This window comes from Prinia subflava, chromosome 3, assembly GCF_021018805.1.
Source record: "Prinia subflava isolate CZ2003 ecotype Zambia chromosome 3, Cam_Psub_1.2, whole genome shotgun sequence".
NCBI lineage: Eukaryota > Metazoa > Chordata > Aves > Passeriformes > Cisticolidae > Prinia > Prinia subflava.
Window position 1 is genome coordinate 43,735,789 of NC_086249.1, and position 19,490 is coordinate 43,755,278.

General features: G+C 41.9%; 1 protein-coding gene across 1 annotated transcript in view; it reads right to left on the reverse strand.

The window, feature by feature from the left end:
• Window positions 1-8,173: 8,173 nt before the first annotated feature.
• FAM124A (family with sequence similarity 124 member A) overlaps window positions 8,174-19,490 on the reverse strand; it is a 37,881-nt gene continuing 26,564 nt past the window's right edge. The window contains exons 3-4 of the mRNA XM_063392047.1: window positions 18,199-18,938; window positions 8,174-8,985 (exon numbers count right to left, since the gene is read on the reverse strand). Coding sequence (XP_063248117.1) covers window positions 8,188-8,985; window positions 18,199-18,938 — 1,538 coding nt within the window. The 3' untranslated portion in view covers window positions 8,174-8,187. The remainder of the gene's footprint in view (window positions 8,986-18,198; window positions 18,939-19,490) is intronic.

The window sequence follows — 19,490 nt, forward strand, 5'->3', positions numbered from 1 at the left end:
CAAGGCTGCCCGGGGCAGAAAACCGCCCTGTAAGGCGAAATAAGAAGCAAAAATAGATAAAAGTATTGAGAGAAGAGACCAAGAATGGGAGCTATACTTATGCGTAGGAAATACCTAGGTGTTTGTTCTTGAAAAGCTGAAAATATATCTTCCTTTTAGTTGTCTGTCTACTGTATGTGAAGATTTTGTGCAAATCAAAAGGTTGATAGTATGGTAGATGTAGCTCGTCTATGTTTGAAACAATTGCTACATTTTGAATTCAGATTGTCAGCTTGAGCAGGAATATGGCATTTGTGTTGGCAGACAGTGTACTGCAAGGGTTTTGTGTGTTTCAGTTTTTCTTTCAAAAAGTTGAAGCATGTGGCCGGTGAAGTCCAAATTAAAGCGGCTGTTGAGAGGCAGGAAACTAAATCTTTCTGTCGAGATAGTGTTGGAATAGTAATTGGAGTCAGGATTCTAGTATTAAGTTGGGAAAGTAGTATAATTCTCTGTGTTGGTAGTTACAGGATTTTTCTTTATTCTTTGCAGTTCCTATTCTGTATGTATTTTATCTAGTTGAGAACCGGGATTCTTAATTTTAGATAGTTTGTGTTGTCCCTTTGATATTATGTCTTCTTACTTGCTCCTCAATTTGGAAGATGTGAACCTTAAAGTTGCCCTAGTGCCTGTGTTTTTCTGGTGGAGAGTAAGTGATGTATGAGAAGCAGCATTTTGTCACCGGTGTTAAGTTTGGTCGGTGTTTGCTTGTGTATTTAAGTTTAATAATACGCAAGAATGTATAGCAAATACAGGAGCTTTACTTTGAGAATTAGGCACAAGTTATCTCGAGTTTGTTTGTTAAGAAAGGCTAAGTTTGTGAAGTTTTTTTAGACTGAAGTAAAAAGCAGTAGTGTTAATGTTCTGATAATTGTACTAGATAAAGCTGTCTGATTACCGGGGCCTGATGTTTACAGTGACTCCTGGCTTTAGAAAACTTCTGGGTTTTAAGTTCCGAATTTAAGTAATGTATAGTTTATTACAGAGTAAGTTCTGCTCTTTGTAATAGTTTCTTCTATTTGGTGTGCTTTGTTTTTTTCTGTCTTGTTAAAATACTCCCCCAGGATTATGGGTGAAGTCTTAAGTTTTTCTCTTAATTTGTACAAATTTTGCTTAAAGTTATCCTTTATTAAGTTGTACTACTCACTGACTGTTTGAATTGGCTCTCTGATGAAAGGAAGAAGTCACTTCAGCTACTGCTGCAGGATTGTATCTTGCCACGCTGAAATAGGGGTCTGCAGCTGATCCTGTCTGTAAGAAATGGTTTGTAGACAGATCTGCACGAGTAGTTGATGAGAACTGCCCCGGTATATTAACCGGGAGTTCCAGCTTTTCGTAGATGTTAGCAATCACACGGCGTATAGAGTTCTTACACAGGAGTGGGCAGGAGCCAAGAAACCGGTGGGGTATGTTTTAAATAGCTTACTGAATCCCGGCTATTGAAATATGAAGCAATTCTAGTAAATTCCCCGGAGTTAGAACTCCGTACTGCTGCTGCTTGAAACCCCGCCCAGTTTCAGTCCTGGGGAGGATCTGAGGAGTGTAGTCACAATTGCTACGAGGCAGTAGAATTACAAACCAAAATAAGAAGTGTCGCCATCAAGCTAACAGCAGAGCTGAAAAGTCCGATAGTGCTTCTGGAATTGTGTTAATTTTGCTGATCATTAGGGGTGGCTGAAGCAAGAGTGAGAAGCAGTTGTGAAGGCAGATGCTTCTTGGAGGCTGAGTGAGAATAGCCATGGCAGGGTGCACATCGAAAATAGAGACAAAGTGGTCTCATTGTCTCACTCAAGTTGCGTCCTTCTTTTAGCTGTGTGTATCTGAGAATGTGCTGAGTAGAGGTCTAGAATATAAATTTGTAGTTCAGTTAATTAACAGCAGTGCAGACTCATTACACTGAGGCTGTAGAAACTGAGTGAAGATGTGTGTAACCTTAACAGCTGATTGTCCTGGAAACTGCTGTTGTCACCGAGCATTGTAAGATACTAAGTTTTATGAATGTTTGTTTGTATGCCAAATCACTCTGAATGTGCTGAGTTTGATTCTTAAAATAAGCCCAAATTGTTTGTGCTCATCTATGATTTTTTAAACTGAATTTTTCTTTAAAAAGCTAAAACCTGTGTTAATACTATGGGATTTAGAGTAGTCTTAGTGTTTATTGTTTGCTCGCTATATATCCAGTGGACACTGTCAGAAGTATTGGTAAGATGTAAAAAGAATTGTTTGTATGTTTAATAAGAAGTAAAATTTTCTTTCTGATTTTTCCTGTAACAGTACAAAAAAGGGAAAAAATTCTAGATAGTATAGTACATTGAGTGGATAGTGAGGTGAGAATCATAGTGATCCAGGGACAAAATTGTTTTTATAGTAAAGGTGTGAATGTACTATTAGATAACTTGTTCTAATATTCAGATTTTCTGAATAGTAGACATGACAAAGATTCTCTTTATACAATATTCTTGTAGTATTGGGCTAGTTTGGAATTTTGTATTAAGTAAATTCAATCTGAAGAAGTTGCAAGATTTCGATGTATATTCATGAGATACAACCAGGAAGTAAAGTACTGATCAGAGCTTAGAAAGCAGTGTCATTAACCCCTCATTAGGAGGGACCCTTTCTTGTCCTTTTAACTACAGATACAACCATCCGAACAGCTGAAAGAGGCTGGACACACGCCTCCAAGGTTAAGAAACTAACAGCCCCGAGGGAAAACCCCGAATAGAAAGTCATCTCTTCCCCCAGAGATCTGAGGGTCCGGCTGCACCGAAGATGCCAACACCCTAGAAACATTAAGCTGCAGCCTAGAAAAGCCTCAAAAGAAACTTAATAACCACCCGACAAGGAGGACTGAGAGAGGGAAGAGTAACCAGAAGGAAAGTGTTAGAACATCAGGAAGAGTGAATCCGGAGCTCCAGAAATTTAAAAAGAAAGAACTCCAACCCCAAGATATCAGAAACAAATAGCAGAAGAAATATCCATGCGCTGCTCTGAACCTGGATGCCCCCCTGCAATCCATATATCCATTTCAAATACAATTATTGTCTTGAAATTTGGGTGGTACACTGCAAGTGGGGGTGGGGGGGCCGCTGGGGTTATGCCCCAAGTGTTCTGAAGAAAAACAGACTCTGACTATGCGATTCTTAAACTGTGCCACACGTTTAAGATTGATAGAACCAAATTATCCCGGGTAGTATTCAATATATAAAAAGGAGTTAAAGAAAAAATTAGATCTAAAGGCCCAAGTGTTAGCCACGAAGTGCCGTCGAACTAATGTAGTGCCAGAACAAGTAAAGTAATCTCGGTGGGGAATTTTTGAAAAAGAGGTGTGCCGTCCGAACCACCCCGAGGGTCCGAGCAGAGAGCCCCTGCTGTCGCAAAGAAACTTCCCCGTTGTTCGGTTGCAACCCGACAGACGCTGGGCCAGACAGAGAGAAGCCTCTGCAGATCACTCTAGGGAGTGTGAACCAAGCTGTGCGCTCAGTAAAGGGCTAGCCCTGTGACATAAGGCTCCTCCAAAAAAGTTACCCCTGTTAAGACACAAGTAACTAGCTGGCACTCAAAAGCAGTCAGGGACATGGGAATTAGAAAGATAGAAGAAAAGCAGAAAAGGCAAACATAGTTCAGGAATCGCTAGTCAGGTGTTTCTCCAAAGAACAAGAAACTCGAGAGAAGAAAACAATTAAGTTAAATACAAAACATGAATTAAAATTATTGACAAAAGAAAAGAAATGGGGGAGTTGTGGGAAATATGGTTATTTAATTCATGTTTTATAAATAATTATAGATTGGGAACTGTGATATATATTATATAAAGGTATGTGTGTGTATGCTCAACCCGCACGTTTCACGAACTTCTGGAAAGCACCTCCCTGATCTTCCGGGTTCTAAAAATGGAAGGTGAGAACGACTTGCCCCTGCCTACGTGCAGCTCAATTCATCTGGACTCGCAACAGGTCAAACGCTACGTGCCAGCAAAGACGTGCCAGCGAGGACTCACACCGGTCATCACACACCTCTACGACAGTTACTCAAAGCAAAGACTAACTCTGGACATTAGCATTTGAATATGCCTGGAGACCCTTTCGAGATTTAATGTAAATAAAGTTAATGGCCGACGATTAAAGAAACAATGGGAGGAAGATTGCCGAAGGGAAAGTTAAGGGTATTTAAGTTGGGCCTTTAGGTGGGCAAATTTGTGAACCCAGCTAGAGACAAAGCTGCCAGGTCCTGTGTCTCTGGGGTCACCCTTGGCTCTACTTTTCCCGAGAGAACTTCGGTCAAGTAAGTTTGCTGTTCGTAGAGTTCGTATTGTTTTGTTTTTATTGTTTAAAATTGTTATAATTTGATTCTAAATTTTGTGATTTAGATGTTAATAAACCAAACTATTAAATTTAGCAATAAATTTGTCCTAGCGTTTATAACAAAGGTCACAACAGGCAGAAGAAAAACTGTGTGGGGTCTGAAGGTGCATCGAGCAGGTAAACACACACACACCATGACAAATTCTTCATCAGTGCTATTTTTGGCCCCAGAAAGAGAATAGTTTACCCAAAACTGCAGTAAGACTAAACAGTTTTAGAGGGCAGGAGAAGGCTGATAATCTTCTGTGCTCTTTACCTTGAATAGATTTTCCTATTTATTCATTGTGCTTAGCACAAAAGAAAAGGTCAACTCCTGGTAAATGCTATGACAGCATCTCACAGAGAGGAGACTTGGAATTCAGTTTGTTGCCCATTTTTCCTGTGTGAAGAAAACAACAGCAAAAGGAAAAAGCTTTGACTATCCTTCTGGCCTCTTCTGGACTCAGGCTTCAGGTTCCTTCCCTAAAAGTCTGTACTTGTTTTCCTCTAGACTTTCTTCCAGAATAGTTTCTAAAATCCATGCACTTACCTAAATGGGCCAGGGGAGCTGTTCCACTTCTTGTAACTATTATTTAGAGTATGTGTGTGCTTTTCAATCTTTTTTTTCTTTCCCTCCAAAGCAGAAATTCTTTTGATTAAAATTACCTGGTAATACAGTAAATAACTTTCTCTGAAAATAATTTTTTATTTTGCACACCACAAATGCCATCATGGCAGGTCTTCAGCATTTACATCTGTGTGTAGGTTACACCCAGCATTATACACACACCTTTTACCATGGTCATTTCCCCAGTGGCTTGACCAGAGTCATAATCAGTGACACTTGTCAGCCAAAAAATGTAACTTTTCAGAACACGCATTATAAAATCTGTTAATATTACTTAAATCCAGGTGAAGGTACTTAGCTTTCACATTAGCAACTTTGCACTTACTTTTTTTTTAAACACCAATTTAATTAGATAAAACAGACTATCAAAAATTGCATATTTTAAAAACATCTGAAAGTCAGAAAATTTGACTTGTTTTCCCTTTGAGGAGAGGTATTTGAGAAGAAACAAGTTTTATCCAGAAAGAAGCATGCTTGCACTGAAATACAAAGAATAAGTTTCTGCATTATTTTTTAACAGAAAAATAACAACCCCTTAAAAAGCATGAATCTTTTATTGGATCTAATGGTGTAGTGATATATAAAAATGCTGTGTTATCCTTCTTGATTTGTATTCCAAAAAAGTAAGCTGTATTGCCTGAGTTGGAAGTAGCAAACATGATTTACTTGGATGATCCCAGTCTGTACAAGTGGTTCAGACAACAGTCCAGATGGCTCCCTTCTTGCTGGAAAGGATGGGCTTTCTGGGTGAGAGGGCTGAAAATGTTCTCCAAGGTTTCCCTTTTGGCACTTTCTGCATCCTGGATTGTCAGAGTAAAAGATACAGTGGAATTTTCTCTTCTCTGGTGAAGGAGTGATGCTTCTTCAAAGAAATTTCTGTAAATTCATTGGCAGCAAAAGATGGGCTAAGGAGTGTCCATTCTTTGCTGGGTGTGCAGGGTAGCACAGTGTCAAGGGAGTAGGAAAGTTCTGAGGTACCTAACAATTTTTTTGCCTCAGTATTTAACATCAAAGCCACTTGCACCCAGGATACCCAGCAATGACAGCTGGAAGTTAGGGATGAGGAGCTGAGTGAAGTCTCCATAATCCGTGAAGAAAAGGTTAATGACCTTATGCCCCAGTGAGACATAGATCTATGAGCCCTGGTGTGATGCACCTGAGAATATTGAGGGAGCTGGCAAAAGATTTTGACAAACCCCTTTCAATCCTTTTCCAGCAGTTTTGGTTTACCAGAGAAGTCCCAGTTTGCAGGAAATTAGCAAATGTAACGCCCTTCTACAAGAGGGGTTGGAGGGATGATCTGGGTAACTACAGGCCCAGACCTTGGTACTGGAGAAAGTCACGGAGCAGCTCATGCTGAGTGCCATCACGTGGCATGTGCAGGACAACCAGGGGATCGGGCCCAGCCAGCACAGGATTATGAAAAGCAGGCCCTGCTTGACCAACCCGATCTCTTTCTATGACAATGTGATCCACTTAGTAGGAGAGGGAAAGTCTGTGCATGTTGTCTATCCAGACTTTAGGAAAGCATTTGAAACTGCCTCCCACAGCACTGTCCTGGAGAAACTGGCTGCTTACGGTTCGGATGGGTGGACTCTTAACTGAATAAAACTGGCTGGATGGCCAGGCCCAGAGAGTGGTGATGAATGGAACTAAATCCAGCTGGTTGCTGATGACCCGTGTTCTCCAGGGCTCAGCATTGGCACCAGCTCTGTTTCACCTCTTCACTGATGATTTGGATGAGTAGATCGAGTGCATCCTCAGCAAGTTCACAGATGACACCAAGGTGGATGAGAGTGTTGAGCTGCTGGAGGGCAGGAAGGCTCTCCATAGTGATTGTGACAGACTGGATCGATGGGCTGAGGACAGTCTTGTGGAGGTCAGTAAGGTGAACCAAGTTCTGAGTCCTGCACTTGGGTCAAAACAATCCCATGCATTGCTACGGTGGGGGAAGAATGGCTGGAAAAGGACCTGGGGTTGCTGGTCAATAGCCAGCTGAACATGATCCAGCAGTGTGCCCAGGTGGCCAAAAAGGCCAACGGCATCCTGGCCTGGATCAGGAATAGTGTGGCCAGCAGGACCAGGGCAGGGATTGTACGCCTGCACTTGGCACTGGTGAAAGCTGCACCATGAATCCTGTGTTCAGTTCCAGGCCCCTCAGTTCAGGAAGGACACTGAGGTGTTGGAGCATGTCCAGAGAAGGGCAATGGAGCTGGTCAAGAGTTTGGAGCAGAAGTGTGATAAGGAACAGCTGAGAGAACTGGGATTGTTTCGTTTGGAGGAAAGGAGACTCAGACCTCACTGATCTCTACAACTACCATAAGAGGTTGCAGTGAAGTGGGGGTTGGTCTCTTCTGACATATCTTGAGTGAAAGGATGAGAGGAAACAGCCTTAACTTGCACCAGAGGAGAGTCAGATTAGATATCAGAAAAAAATTATTTACTGAAATGATGGTCAGACCTTAGAATAAATTGTCCAGGGACTTGGTGAGCTCAGACTCTGGAAGTGTTCAAGAGGTGTCAGGATATGGCACTTGGAGATATGGTTTAGGGGTGATTATGGTACTGCTATGTTGTCACTTGGACTTAGACCATCTTGAAGACCTCTTCCGACCTTGATGTTTGTGTGGTTCTGCCCCCTCTCACCCCTGCCAGCTCTCAAAGGAAGGAAAGTGTTCCCTCACGAGAAACTTCTTGCCTGACCCTACTGAGGCTGTGTTGCTGCAACCTGCTGTGCTTAGAGCTGCCTTTGGAACAGCCTTTCTTTTCCCATCTTTCTTGAGTTAAGGGAATTTCTCAGAAAAGTTAAAGCAATTTGGTTTCACAAATTAGTCTTCATTTTCTGCCAAATTAAAACGGAATACTATGTGCCTCTTCTGGCATTTCCTTTACCACCAGTACAAGGCCGGGTCACAAAACATCCACCTTGTGCTGCTGTGCAAAAGCCTCTGAGCTGATCATATCCTCCAGTACAAAGATACAGGGTGCAATCTCAGACTGCTTTACTGTACCCAGTTTGGGAATGCCAGTCTCAGAGGGTTCTGAGTATTTTCTTCAAATATTGAACATACTTCTGCATCACATTCTCCTCAGCAAGGAACCTTCTGTAAGCTCGGGGTGGACCTACTACTGTCATTCAAAAGTAGAACACGTTTCCTCTGGAAGGTGTGAGATAGAGAAACCTCAGATGTAAAATTCTTCTTCATTAACTGGTGAGGCTGGGCAACCACGATCATCCAGAAAACAGGGAGCTGCTCTCAAGGGCTGTTTGTGTTGCTTGGAGAGAGATGCTGACGTGAAAGAGCTGGAAGACCATTCTGAAAGAGAAGGCAGTGAACTATCAGCTGACTCAAAAGTATTGCACATGGCTGATACAGGCCTTCCACTGGTGGCTGCCTGCTTAGCCCTACTGAGAGTTTGTTTCTGTGACGGAAGAGAGTCTTCCAACTCACTGCAAAATCCATTAAGGGCAGAGTATGCAGAAACCACAGACAGGTCTGAGAAGGACAGCTTCATCCCTGTGTCCACATCAGTCTCTTGGGCACCCTCCAAGTCATCAATGTTAAGCTTGGGGTTGCATTTCCATGTTTTTAACCTGGTTGCAGGTGACCCAGTGTTTAAAAACTGAAATGGTTCACTGAAATGAAATGTCTCTGATGCTGAAGAGGAGTTCACTGTGGGCAAGCAGAACAGAGACTTGCTTCGTTGAAATGACCAAGAAATGCTGGAAGCACTCCTGGATCTGCGTGTGAAGTCTCCTTGATCACCGTGTCTCAAGTCCTGCTGGGAGAAACCAAGATAGTGACCAAGGCCATTTGTGTGATGCACCTTTTTTTGACCTGTTTCTTGTGGCTGTTCAGAGACAGATGGGTGGCTCTGAGGAAGAAAGGCTGGCAGAGTGGTGAAGTGGGAATCTGTTGACACAGATGGATATGGTTGTTTGTTCTGCCTTGCAGACTTCCTACACCAACTGTGTGCTTGCTGCAGTTGGGAGAGGGAGAGAAGAAGATCACATTAATACAGAATTGGCAGTTTTACAACCCTAAGTCTCCATTGCTGAGTTGTTACTGCAAATAATTATGAAGCAGACTTCAGTCAGTATGCTTGCAGCAAATGTTTCACTGCAATAACAAAGACAAATGACTCTGCCAAAATCCCAAATATTTACATAAGGAGCCTCAGAGACAACAAAGAATAAATGGTGGAGAAGCCTTGCCTTGTGTGCTGAATTACACTGGCTTGAATTTCTCGCTTCCTATTGGCTTACTCAGATTCATTCATATTCTGTCATCCAACATTACTACCTTAGTGGACAGCTTAAGAAAGAAACAAAGAAATGAAAGAAGTATACTATATAATTATAATTTCCTCATTTCTTCCTTACTTTCTTTTTGGATTTGTCCTCTTTTAAAACATCAGAAAGCCTACAACAAGCAAGCTCATTCTGTCTTCTCAATGGGAATTTACTACTTCTTTCAATTCTTTTACATTTTCTTTCTTAGCTCTATTAACAAGCTCACAGTAACATTACAAACACACATTCATTTTGCTTGTAGACACCTAGACTGAAGACCCAAACTCACAGTTATGATCCAAATCCGGACCTGAATCTCAGTCCCAGGGCAGGGTTCAGTTGCCTACCATGAGATATTTAAGCACCTGAACACGGAAAGCAGCTGTGACAAATGGTGAGCCAACATCCTTCTCAAGAAGGAGCTGGAGCCAGATGGCTTTCCTATAGAAGTAGACATTGATGTCTGGGTAACTGAACTGTGTTTGAGCCATCACAAGGTTTTTCACCTTCCCCCTTATTTCACTGAGGCTTTTAGAAACTGGCCTTTCAAAAAGTTTAAATTAAAGTCTTCTGAATGGAATTTCTTGCATAATACAAAACACTTGGTCTCTGCTCCAAAAGGGACAGGAACTAATGGGACAAAGGGCAAGACCATACTCTTGAGAATAAATAATAGTCTCAGCTGTGGGACTTGTCAGTGGGAAACAGGAGAGAAGAAAGAACTGGGTATCCTGATCTCTTTCTGCTATTAAAGCAACAAGGCTGTGACAACACAGTATTGGGCAGACTCAAGTGAGTTGAAAAAGCACTGTGGACAACACTATTATGGCCTCATCTGGAATACTGCACATGATTCCAATCACACTTAAGTGAAGAAGAATAAATTTGAACTGAAAAAGATGGAGCCACAGGAAAAAAATATTAAGATGAAGTATCCATTAAAAAAATCAGAACCACAAACTAATAAAAGGTTTCTAATAACAATAGAAGGAGAAAAATCTTCTAGGGTGAGTAATGGATAAAGACAGAGCTTGTTCATTTTACCAAACAAATTATATGACATGACAGAAAGAGCTGAGACCTGGTTCTTTGTACCCAGTCTCGAAAAGAGCTCCATACATTGCTGCCTCTAACATCTTGCTAGTGTACATCACATTGTCTTAGTGACCCAGATCTGTCATAGCCATCTTCTGGTTTTTATTGAAGTGTTTTTATAGGCAAAAAGGGATTTTCACATCTGTAAAAAATGCTTGGTTCTTTCATAATCTCTTACTAGAGATTACAGGACAGCCAAACCACAGAAGTTCATTTAGATGCTGTAGATGAGTAAATATATGTATACTATATATATATATACATATCTATCTATCTATCTATATATCTGTAATCAGGTGTGTTAATTCATAACCTATTTCTGAGTAATATAGTAGGCTTTCTCCCTTAATGTCATAAAGAATTATATGAATGAAGAAATTGAGAACAAAAAGAGTCAAATGTAATGAGTCAGTTGTCAACAAAACATTAGCCAGAAACCATGTTAGTCCTCTACAAATAACATTATTTTATTAGTGCAATATGTGAGCCAATTTGCTTAAAAATTACTCTGCAAGACAGAAAGCTTGTCCATGAAGAAAATACCAGCTGTTTCTTAACTGAAGACATTTTTGGATAACCCAGAAATAAGAATCTGACATGCTGAAACTCCACAAATATATCACTGCACTCTTGATGTGTTTGACCAAGAAAGCACTCCTCATTATATTTTGTTAGCATTAACAAAAGGAACCTCTTTTTCTCTGCAGTAGCTCTGTTATGAGATATACTACATTAATTCAACCACCATGCTCAGTGAATCAACATAAGCACCTTCAGAACACTTCCACTTCTCAGAAAGAAAATATGGTGAGATATCTCCAAAATAATGGAGATATCTCACCATATCTTATTTTTACCCTATACTTGTGTTTTTTGAGATTTAAGCTGACAATTTGGCAGATCAAACATTCACAGAACCAAGAATCCAGGCCAGTGCAGTCTTCCCATTTGTGAAAAGGATGGGACCACTGGTAGCCCCTTGGGCAAAACTGGAGCTGAAACATAAGGCTTTTGGGAACAGATCTCTCCTGGCACTGCAGAGGGCTCCAGATTCCAGACAAAAGCCTGGCCTTTACCTTGTGCAGGCCACGCCACCTGTCCACCACACGTATGTCAGGCAGAGCCCACAGACACCATGAATAAGATTTAGCTGTCTAGTTAACACAGCCTATGGGGTCTGGAGAGAAATTCAGCTTTCCCTGAAAACATTCTTGTGTCTGGTTGGTTAGCTGAATTTCCTTCTATGTGCTTGGGCTGCACTGAGTACACACCCACCAACTACAGTGAGAACATGGATTGTAGCTGACAACCTGCTTTAGGTAAGACATTAGTTTCAGGGTTTTGCAATTTTAAACCTTTTTTCCCCTAGTTCTTTTAATGTTCCTGCAGACAGATAAAGGCATTTCATTTTACACAAAGTATTTGCTGTTTATCTTGCTCCTGGGTCACAGCTCCTGGTCAAGCCCAGCTGGCCTGGCAGGAGATAATGGTAGATGGTGAGGAGAAGGGGGCAAGCACGGCCTGCTCCTGGAATGGCTGCCTGCAGGGCAGGTCAAGCAACATCACTAATACAGCTTGTTTCTGAACAGCTGTTCATAGGAGGAACTGCTCACCTCGATCATTTTTTTGTTGAGTTAAAATTTAGAAGACTTATTTTCCAATGCTGCTCTTCATTATATGGGCAGAAATGGGAAATAATGGGGAGATATTATTTTCATGCTTTCCTGTTAAAACAATGTAACCAAAGACTATCCTGGCTGTGAGAACCAGACAGTACAAGCAGCAGTAGTGTACTACAGGTAGAACACTGTACCACAGGTAGCGTGTCAGAAGCTCCATCCCATGAAATACCAGTGAAGAAAGATTACAGGCTAATCCTGTATTGTAGAGAACTGGATTATGTGGACTAATAAGACTTTTCTATATCTACATTCTCTAACTTGTCAGAGATCACAGAGGGGATTCAATGATTTAGCCAGGATTAAAAGTCAGGCAAAACTAGCTCCTTCTCCTGTGCCAAGGCCATTGACTGTGCTCCCCTGTACCACCTTGGCACGGCAGCCTGTGCACCCATGTGACCGCTCCTCTTCAGTTTTTGGAGGAGGCTTCTCTGCCTCCTTAATCCTGCCACTGGTTTTTAGAACAGTTGCATCTTTTCTGAGTTCTTTTCTTTTTCAAGTCCTCATTTTCAGCCTTCTCACGGCTTGCTAACGCTCTCGGCACTGCCTGTTGCCTCCCTGCAGCCTGGCAGAGACCTGCCTGGTACAGCCACAGGCACAGCCACAGCCTGCAACAGGCACAGGCACCAGAGAGATGCCCCAGAGGGCATCAGCCACCTGAGAGGACAGACACACAATGCAAAGTGACACGTTGATTTTGACCGAATTTCCAAATGCAAGGAGGCAGATTTGTCAGACCTTGCCACAAAGTTGTGCAGCAAACCTGGCCACTGACTGAACAGATTAGCTCTCTACAGAACAGATTTTTTCATCTGGTGCTAATCTGCTGCTCATTTATAATCTCTGCACAAATCTTTGTGAAGCCTGGAGGGATTTAGAGCCTTTGTGTTTTACAATGGGCTGAAGAAGAATTTCATGATGAATATCCGGGAATGCCATAAACAACTTGGGGTGAACCTTTCAGAAGTGCACTTTCAACTTGGGCTGCCGGGACCTAACAGAAAAAATCCGTGAGTGTTGTTGCAGTCTATTTTAAGTTATCTGCCTTTTAAGAAAGCAGATAGAGATCTACTTAAGCACTATCTGCATTAAGAACTGCCAGCAAGGCTTTGCTGAGGTCAGGACCCAGCCAGCACAGCAATGACATCACCATCTCAAGCCCAGATTTTGCCTGCCTTGCTCAACAGGAGTGTGATGGTGTTTGTTTAATTGCATTAAAACCAGTGGAATTGATCCACGGGAAAAAAAGTCAACAGAAGAAAAAGTGGCAGAGATTAGTCCTCAGTATTACCATAAGTCTTGCTTGAAAGGCAAATAGTCAGAAGCACAGCATTTCAAAAATGCACAGATTTGATTTAAAATTGAACCTCTTAGAAAAGTGGCTTGTAATGTGTTTACAAAAATAGAAAAGTCGAGTGCTTTGTAACACAAAATTTATTCACTCAAGAATTTTTGCTGTGTGTACAGATTTGTAAGAGATCCTAGTATGGCATGGAGCTTAACTAGTTCAGATACCTTAGGCTTGATGAAATACAAGTAAAAACCTCTTATATGCATTAGTGACTGATTGTGCTCCCCCAAAACCCAGCCATTTGCATTAAGGCCAACCAAACACTTATATCACAAAAAGGAAAGGAAAAAATAGATGAAAATATTTTGAAAAACAGGAGACTAGTATTAGATTTGCAGATTAATTAAATCAGTTCATGGCACCTCCCTTGACTGAGTCAATTTTTGCTCTGAAAGTGTGTCCTTTTCACCAGTGTCAGAGGAAAATAAATATAATTTTTGTAAAGGTGCAATGTACACATTCTTGTCTGTCATAAGGTATAGAATGGTTAGGGTTGGGTTGCAAGAGACTTTAAAGACTGTATAGCTCCAACCCCCCTGCCATGGGCTGGGACATCTTCCACTAGACCAGGTTGCTCAAAGCCCAATCTAGCCTGGCCTTGAACACCTCCAAAGATGGGGCATTCACAACTTTTCTGGGCAACCTGTGCCTGTGGATGCATTTCTTGCCTTTATTTGTCTTTGTGCTCAAGTCTGCTCTATCTGCACTACTAATTATAATAACTCAACAAGACTGAAGGTCTCTTCTTACCTCCATTTTCCTTCCTGCAGACTAAACTGTTCTCTGCAAAAGTGCCCTTTCTTTGCCTGTTTTTGTCTTTTTGCCTTCTCTGACCTTGGTTTAGTTACCCTTCTTTCTATTTTCCACTTGTACCTATCTGGGTCCTCTTGTCCCAGCTCCTTGAGTCAATAATGGCACTACCTCTGCTCCTGAAACACGAAACCACTTCTCAACTCAAGAGTACAGTTGCCCCATACAGATAAGAACACTGGCAGACTAATTCAGCAAATCAGCTAAAAAAAGAATCCCTCTACCTCATAAGCTGTGATCTGTTAAAATTTGCAGTGTTATTTCAAGGATGCCTTATAAAGCAACACTAAGCAGAAAATAGCTACCTCATAAACAGCACAGGAACTCTCTGGCATGTAAAACAGCAGCAGGTCCTATGCTTAAGTGCTGAGTCTCTGCCTAGGTAAAATATTAATTTTTTTGGTGTCCACCTTCCTTCTGGGTATGTCTGCACATTCCATCTCATGCAGAGTGGCTAGGAAATCCTGCCAAAATATGATTTTACTTTTCCTACTCCATCCAGAGACATTATCATAATTTAAAGGCACCATCGGTGCACTTTCTCCTCTCTGCTCACTATCCTTGCTTCCCAAACATGCATAGCCAAGCCAGTCCAATTAGTCATTAACCTTTCCTGCTTCCCACATTGCACTGCCAGGAGTGCAAGTTGATTAGCACTTCATCTGTCTCTGTGTGGATTATGCCCAGAGGCAGCCAAGAATCTGGGCAAGACCTATAAATCCGGCAGTATACTCAGCATACCAGTATATGGTATATTCTTAGCTACATTATTTACATATTCTTCCCACTGCTCTGACAAAAGCTCCCCAGAGCTCCTGCTTCTGGGCTTAGCTCTGGTAAAGCAGTGTGGGTGTCTTCCCACAGGATGCAATCGCGTACCTAAGCCTTCCTCCTGCTCCAGCCAACTGAACCCTTTGCCTCAGCTGCTTCAGAGCTGCACCCTCGGAGTAATTTGCCAACATGTAAAAGCTACTGTGACAAAATAATTCTGAAGGGCTTCCTTGCAAATGAAGGAATAGTTTCTTGGCTTTAAACAGATTTATCTTACCCATGAATAACTTTGTTGTCTCTTGAACTGACTTTATCTAAGCCCCTTGATAATTGCATTTGCAAAATGGATTAAGAACATGGATCAATCTGGTTGGCAAGTATCCAAGTCCCTGTCAGGACAAGCAAGAGGTCACATCTCGTTACCTTAAACACGGAAGTATGCTCAAACTTTAAACACTGCCTGCAATTTAACAGGGATGTTAATCCACCATTTGTGGTACAATTATAATTTTTAAAATGTGCAGTATCTATATAAAATAAACAAAACCATTCTGATGATCACTAACTACCAACTGATATGATGGCTAAAAAATACTGAGAGGTCATTGTTTGGATTAATATAACTGGGAAGAAGTCAAAGTTATCATCAATGCTGTGGTGTTGATAACATTGCTGATAGCAACTCTCTGTGAGAAGCCAAAATGTAGTCTTGTTTCTTTCAAAGGGAGATACTATAATTGCTTTGACCTTAGAACGGGCTAAATGAATATACGGAGTCCATGGATCACCAAATCCATTGTTTCCTGTAACTCATGCTTCATTTCCTCTCCCTAACTGACCATCCTGCCTTAAGTTATTAACCTGCTTGCACCTGCTGGGTGGCTGTTATGTAGTTAGCGATGAATATGTACTAAAATCTATTTATTGCCAGGTTCTTGTTCCTGTTTCAAAACAATCATTAAGTGAGCCAGTCTTTTTCTGCTCCTGCTGTTTATCTTGTGGTATGTCGTCCAGCCAGAGCTCCCTCCAGGTTTACTTTGGTTGGGCTCAGGTGACCCTACTCTTCCAGTTTCCCTTTGTAGGTTGTTTCTCCATTCCTGTGCATGGGTTGAGAGCCCTTCCTTGTCCCTGCACCTTTCTGAGGTCATGTCTCTGGAGTCCAGAGCTGAAGACAGGTGTGGCCCTCAGGACCCTGTGCAACTTCCCATTCTTCCTATGGCACAGTAACTCTGGTACACACCAGAGACTGCAATATTCTTTCCATGGTCATGTTGCACTGGTGGCTGTAGGTATCTGAGTAACAGGAAATTTTCCCTTTGATTTAGCTGTAGAACTCCACTTCTTATTGTACAAACTTGCTTAAAATCCATATACCAGGACCTAGTTTTCATGACTTTAAAATGGCATAAGTTAGAGCCAAGGTCTCTGTTTTCCTTCCACTTTGCATATATTAAACTTCTTTTGCTTCACCAGACTTCCAGAGTGGTAAGTTCCATTTCTGCAACTTCACTCTCATTTGCCATTTTGTCCTCCTGTTTAGAATCATCATCCCCACTGAAAACAGACATGAAAATCAATTGTACTTGCAGGCCATACTTAGGCAGGCTTCTGCACTTCTCTTTTGGTTCATATGGCTAAAATCTTACTCTGATTTTCTTTGCTCAGCAAGTCTCACTTTATCTCTGTACTGCCTGGTGTTTGTTACTTCTGAAAATTTGCTGGGTTTAAACCAAAAGCCCTATTTAGAAGCCCGGGGTTTTTTTCTTTTTACCTTTCCCTTCAATTTGCTTGAAACCAGTGTAAGGTCCCATAAACCAAAGTTGTATCACATAGCAGAAACATCCTGAGAAAGAACAGGGAAAAGCAGACATAGGTGAGTGTGGTTGCTTTGTGTAAGTTTGGTGATGACTTGTCCGCTTCCGTTTGCAGCTTATCTCAGGCTAACACAGATCTGCCTAAAGTGCAATCAGTAACCCTGACAAATTGGTTACTGTCTTGCCAGATGGGCAAGGAAGGTGCCCTCCTCAGCCCTTTGCAAGTGTTATTCAGCTCTGGCATGGGATTTCTCTGAGGGTGGCATCTGCAAAGCAGCATCAAAAGGTTCCACTACCACCTGGATGTGAGTCCCCAGAGCAGAGATGTCCTGTGTACCTGGAACTTCAGTCGCAGAATCTACAAACCCAGAGGCACTGTGCTACAGAGGGCTGTACACACCTCTCTGCAGGCTGGGAGGTTTGCACAGTGCAAGGATGGCACCCACAATGCCTCTTCCACAGAAACAAACTCTGACAACTGGAAAAGCCACATGAATGAAATTTACTCCAAAAGAACACCCTCTGAAATCTGAACAACTTTATATAGCCTTATAAAGATGAGGAACCGTGCTCCTTGTTTTGAATGTAAGCAGCAATAAATATCTCTGCAGTGCAAGAATGCACATTAACCTGGCTCTGGATTGCCACAAATACCCCTCTGCAGGGCAGGCAGCTATTAAGAGTTTGCTGCTTATCCTTTAATCTCTCTTGGATGTGGTGTAATGGAGCAGAGCATGATGATATATTGCCCAGATACGGTGCCTACAGATGTCCTAACAAACTCTCAGGATTTGGTTATGAGCACTTGAGATTAGCTCAATAAGAGAGTCTGTGGAAATGTCTCTCTTAGGCTGCTCCTCAGGGCACATTTCTTTTCCTTCACCACCTCCCTCTTTGTCCTGACAATCACTGTGCAAAAGAGAGATGCAGTTTGTCACCCAGTGACGCTAGAAAATAATGAGTACCATTAGAACTTCTGCTTGTCTTCCATAAAAGTCTCATAACTGAGGGCTATTTTAAAACTCCCTGTCAGTTCTGTGCCCATACTTCTTATAAAACTATGCTCACCAGCCATGATTTCTCCACTTGGGCTCATAATTCCTTCTCTCCCCGTTTTTTTTAAACAGCTATCTCATCTCACATCACTCTTGGCATAAACCAAGGCTGACTGATAGTTGGATGACATCCTTCATTGCTTTTGTGATCAGTTACACAGCACAGCAAGGGGTTTCAAATTCTTTCTACAGCAGTACTGTCCTGGTTCTTGCTCCAAGGATAGAGCAAAAAACTAACCAACCAACCAGAAACTGTCAATGCAGGTTAACCTTTCCTGCACAAAACCAAGAAATGTGCTTTTATTTCCCTATGTACTGAGCTTACCTGCAAAAGGATCCTATTTCCATCATGGTCTTCTGTCTGCCATCTGCCTTCACTGATGGGGCTACAAGGGTTGGGCAAGAGAGGTACAAGCTGCCCCACATCTTTTACTCTGAACTCCAGCACGGCTGACTCTGTCCTCACTGGAACTTGTCCCTTCGGGAGTTTTTTTAAAGAAAACTGAATGTCTATTTCCATGTTAGAATAGACAGGAAAAACACAAAAGTCTGCTTTTTTCTGACACATAGGTCTTTTCAGGATTAACTCATACAATTTCAAAATGTCCACAAAACTTTCATTCCTGCAGTATATGGTGAAGCGGATCATTTCTTTCCCGTAGTGCACTGGGCGAATGGCCCACAGAGGGGTCTCTGGAGCCAAAGTGTAGAAGTCTTGGCTGCATGGCATGTAAGGGAGGAATTTCCCATGCATTAGCTCCGTGTGGTGGTAATGCCAAGGCGGACGCTGAAAAGCTTCATGGAGCTGCAAGATGGGTTCTTCTCCATACTCCTCCTGCAGGAACAGGACGACAGCAAGGGCTGGCTGAGAAACACCAGCCTTGACCGGCTTCCTGCGCTTCTTGGGCACTCGTCTTTCTGAGACCCGAAACAGCTGGAGGTCTGGATGGATCCAGGCTAGAAGCTTATCAATGGCCTGCTGAAGAGTCTTGGATTCACCTGGATCTGCAATAATGTGTACACTAACAAGGAACGGATCTTGTATGCCTTCCACAGAAAGTTCACCTGAAATATTAAAGAAAAGTCCTTTAAGATTTGCAACCAAGTTGACAACACTTAGGTGACCCTTAAAGGAGAAACATTCTACTCAGTCACAGTGGGTTTTTCTTTTTCTCCATCTCTCTGAATCGCGTTTGTAGTAAACAACAACAACAACAAAATGTACAGCAATATAGCAATCAAGAAAATAGTCAGAAGGCAGAGAAAATTTTCATCAAGCATACCATAAGAGTTGCTGTTTCTCTGAGGTAGATTCCAAAAGATGCTACTCAGCGTGCATTTCTGTGTTAGAAAAGACCTGTTCCATAGAGTTGAGAGGCAGGAAAGACAAAAATACTGATGCAGAGTTGAGATGTAAGGGACATTAATGATGTGCAGAATGATAAGGGTGGAGAGTGTTCATCCCACCTCGTTTTCATTTTTGCCAATTGGCTTAGGGCATGGAAATCACACCATTGAACTCTATCACCCTGACACTGGAGTTTTACACACAGTTGTTTTATGACCTGGAGGCAACTGTTCTAATAAGTAAGGCAACATTTGTAGGGAAAGGTTATA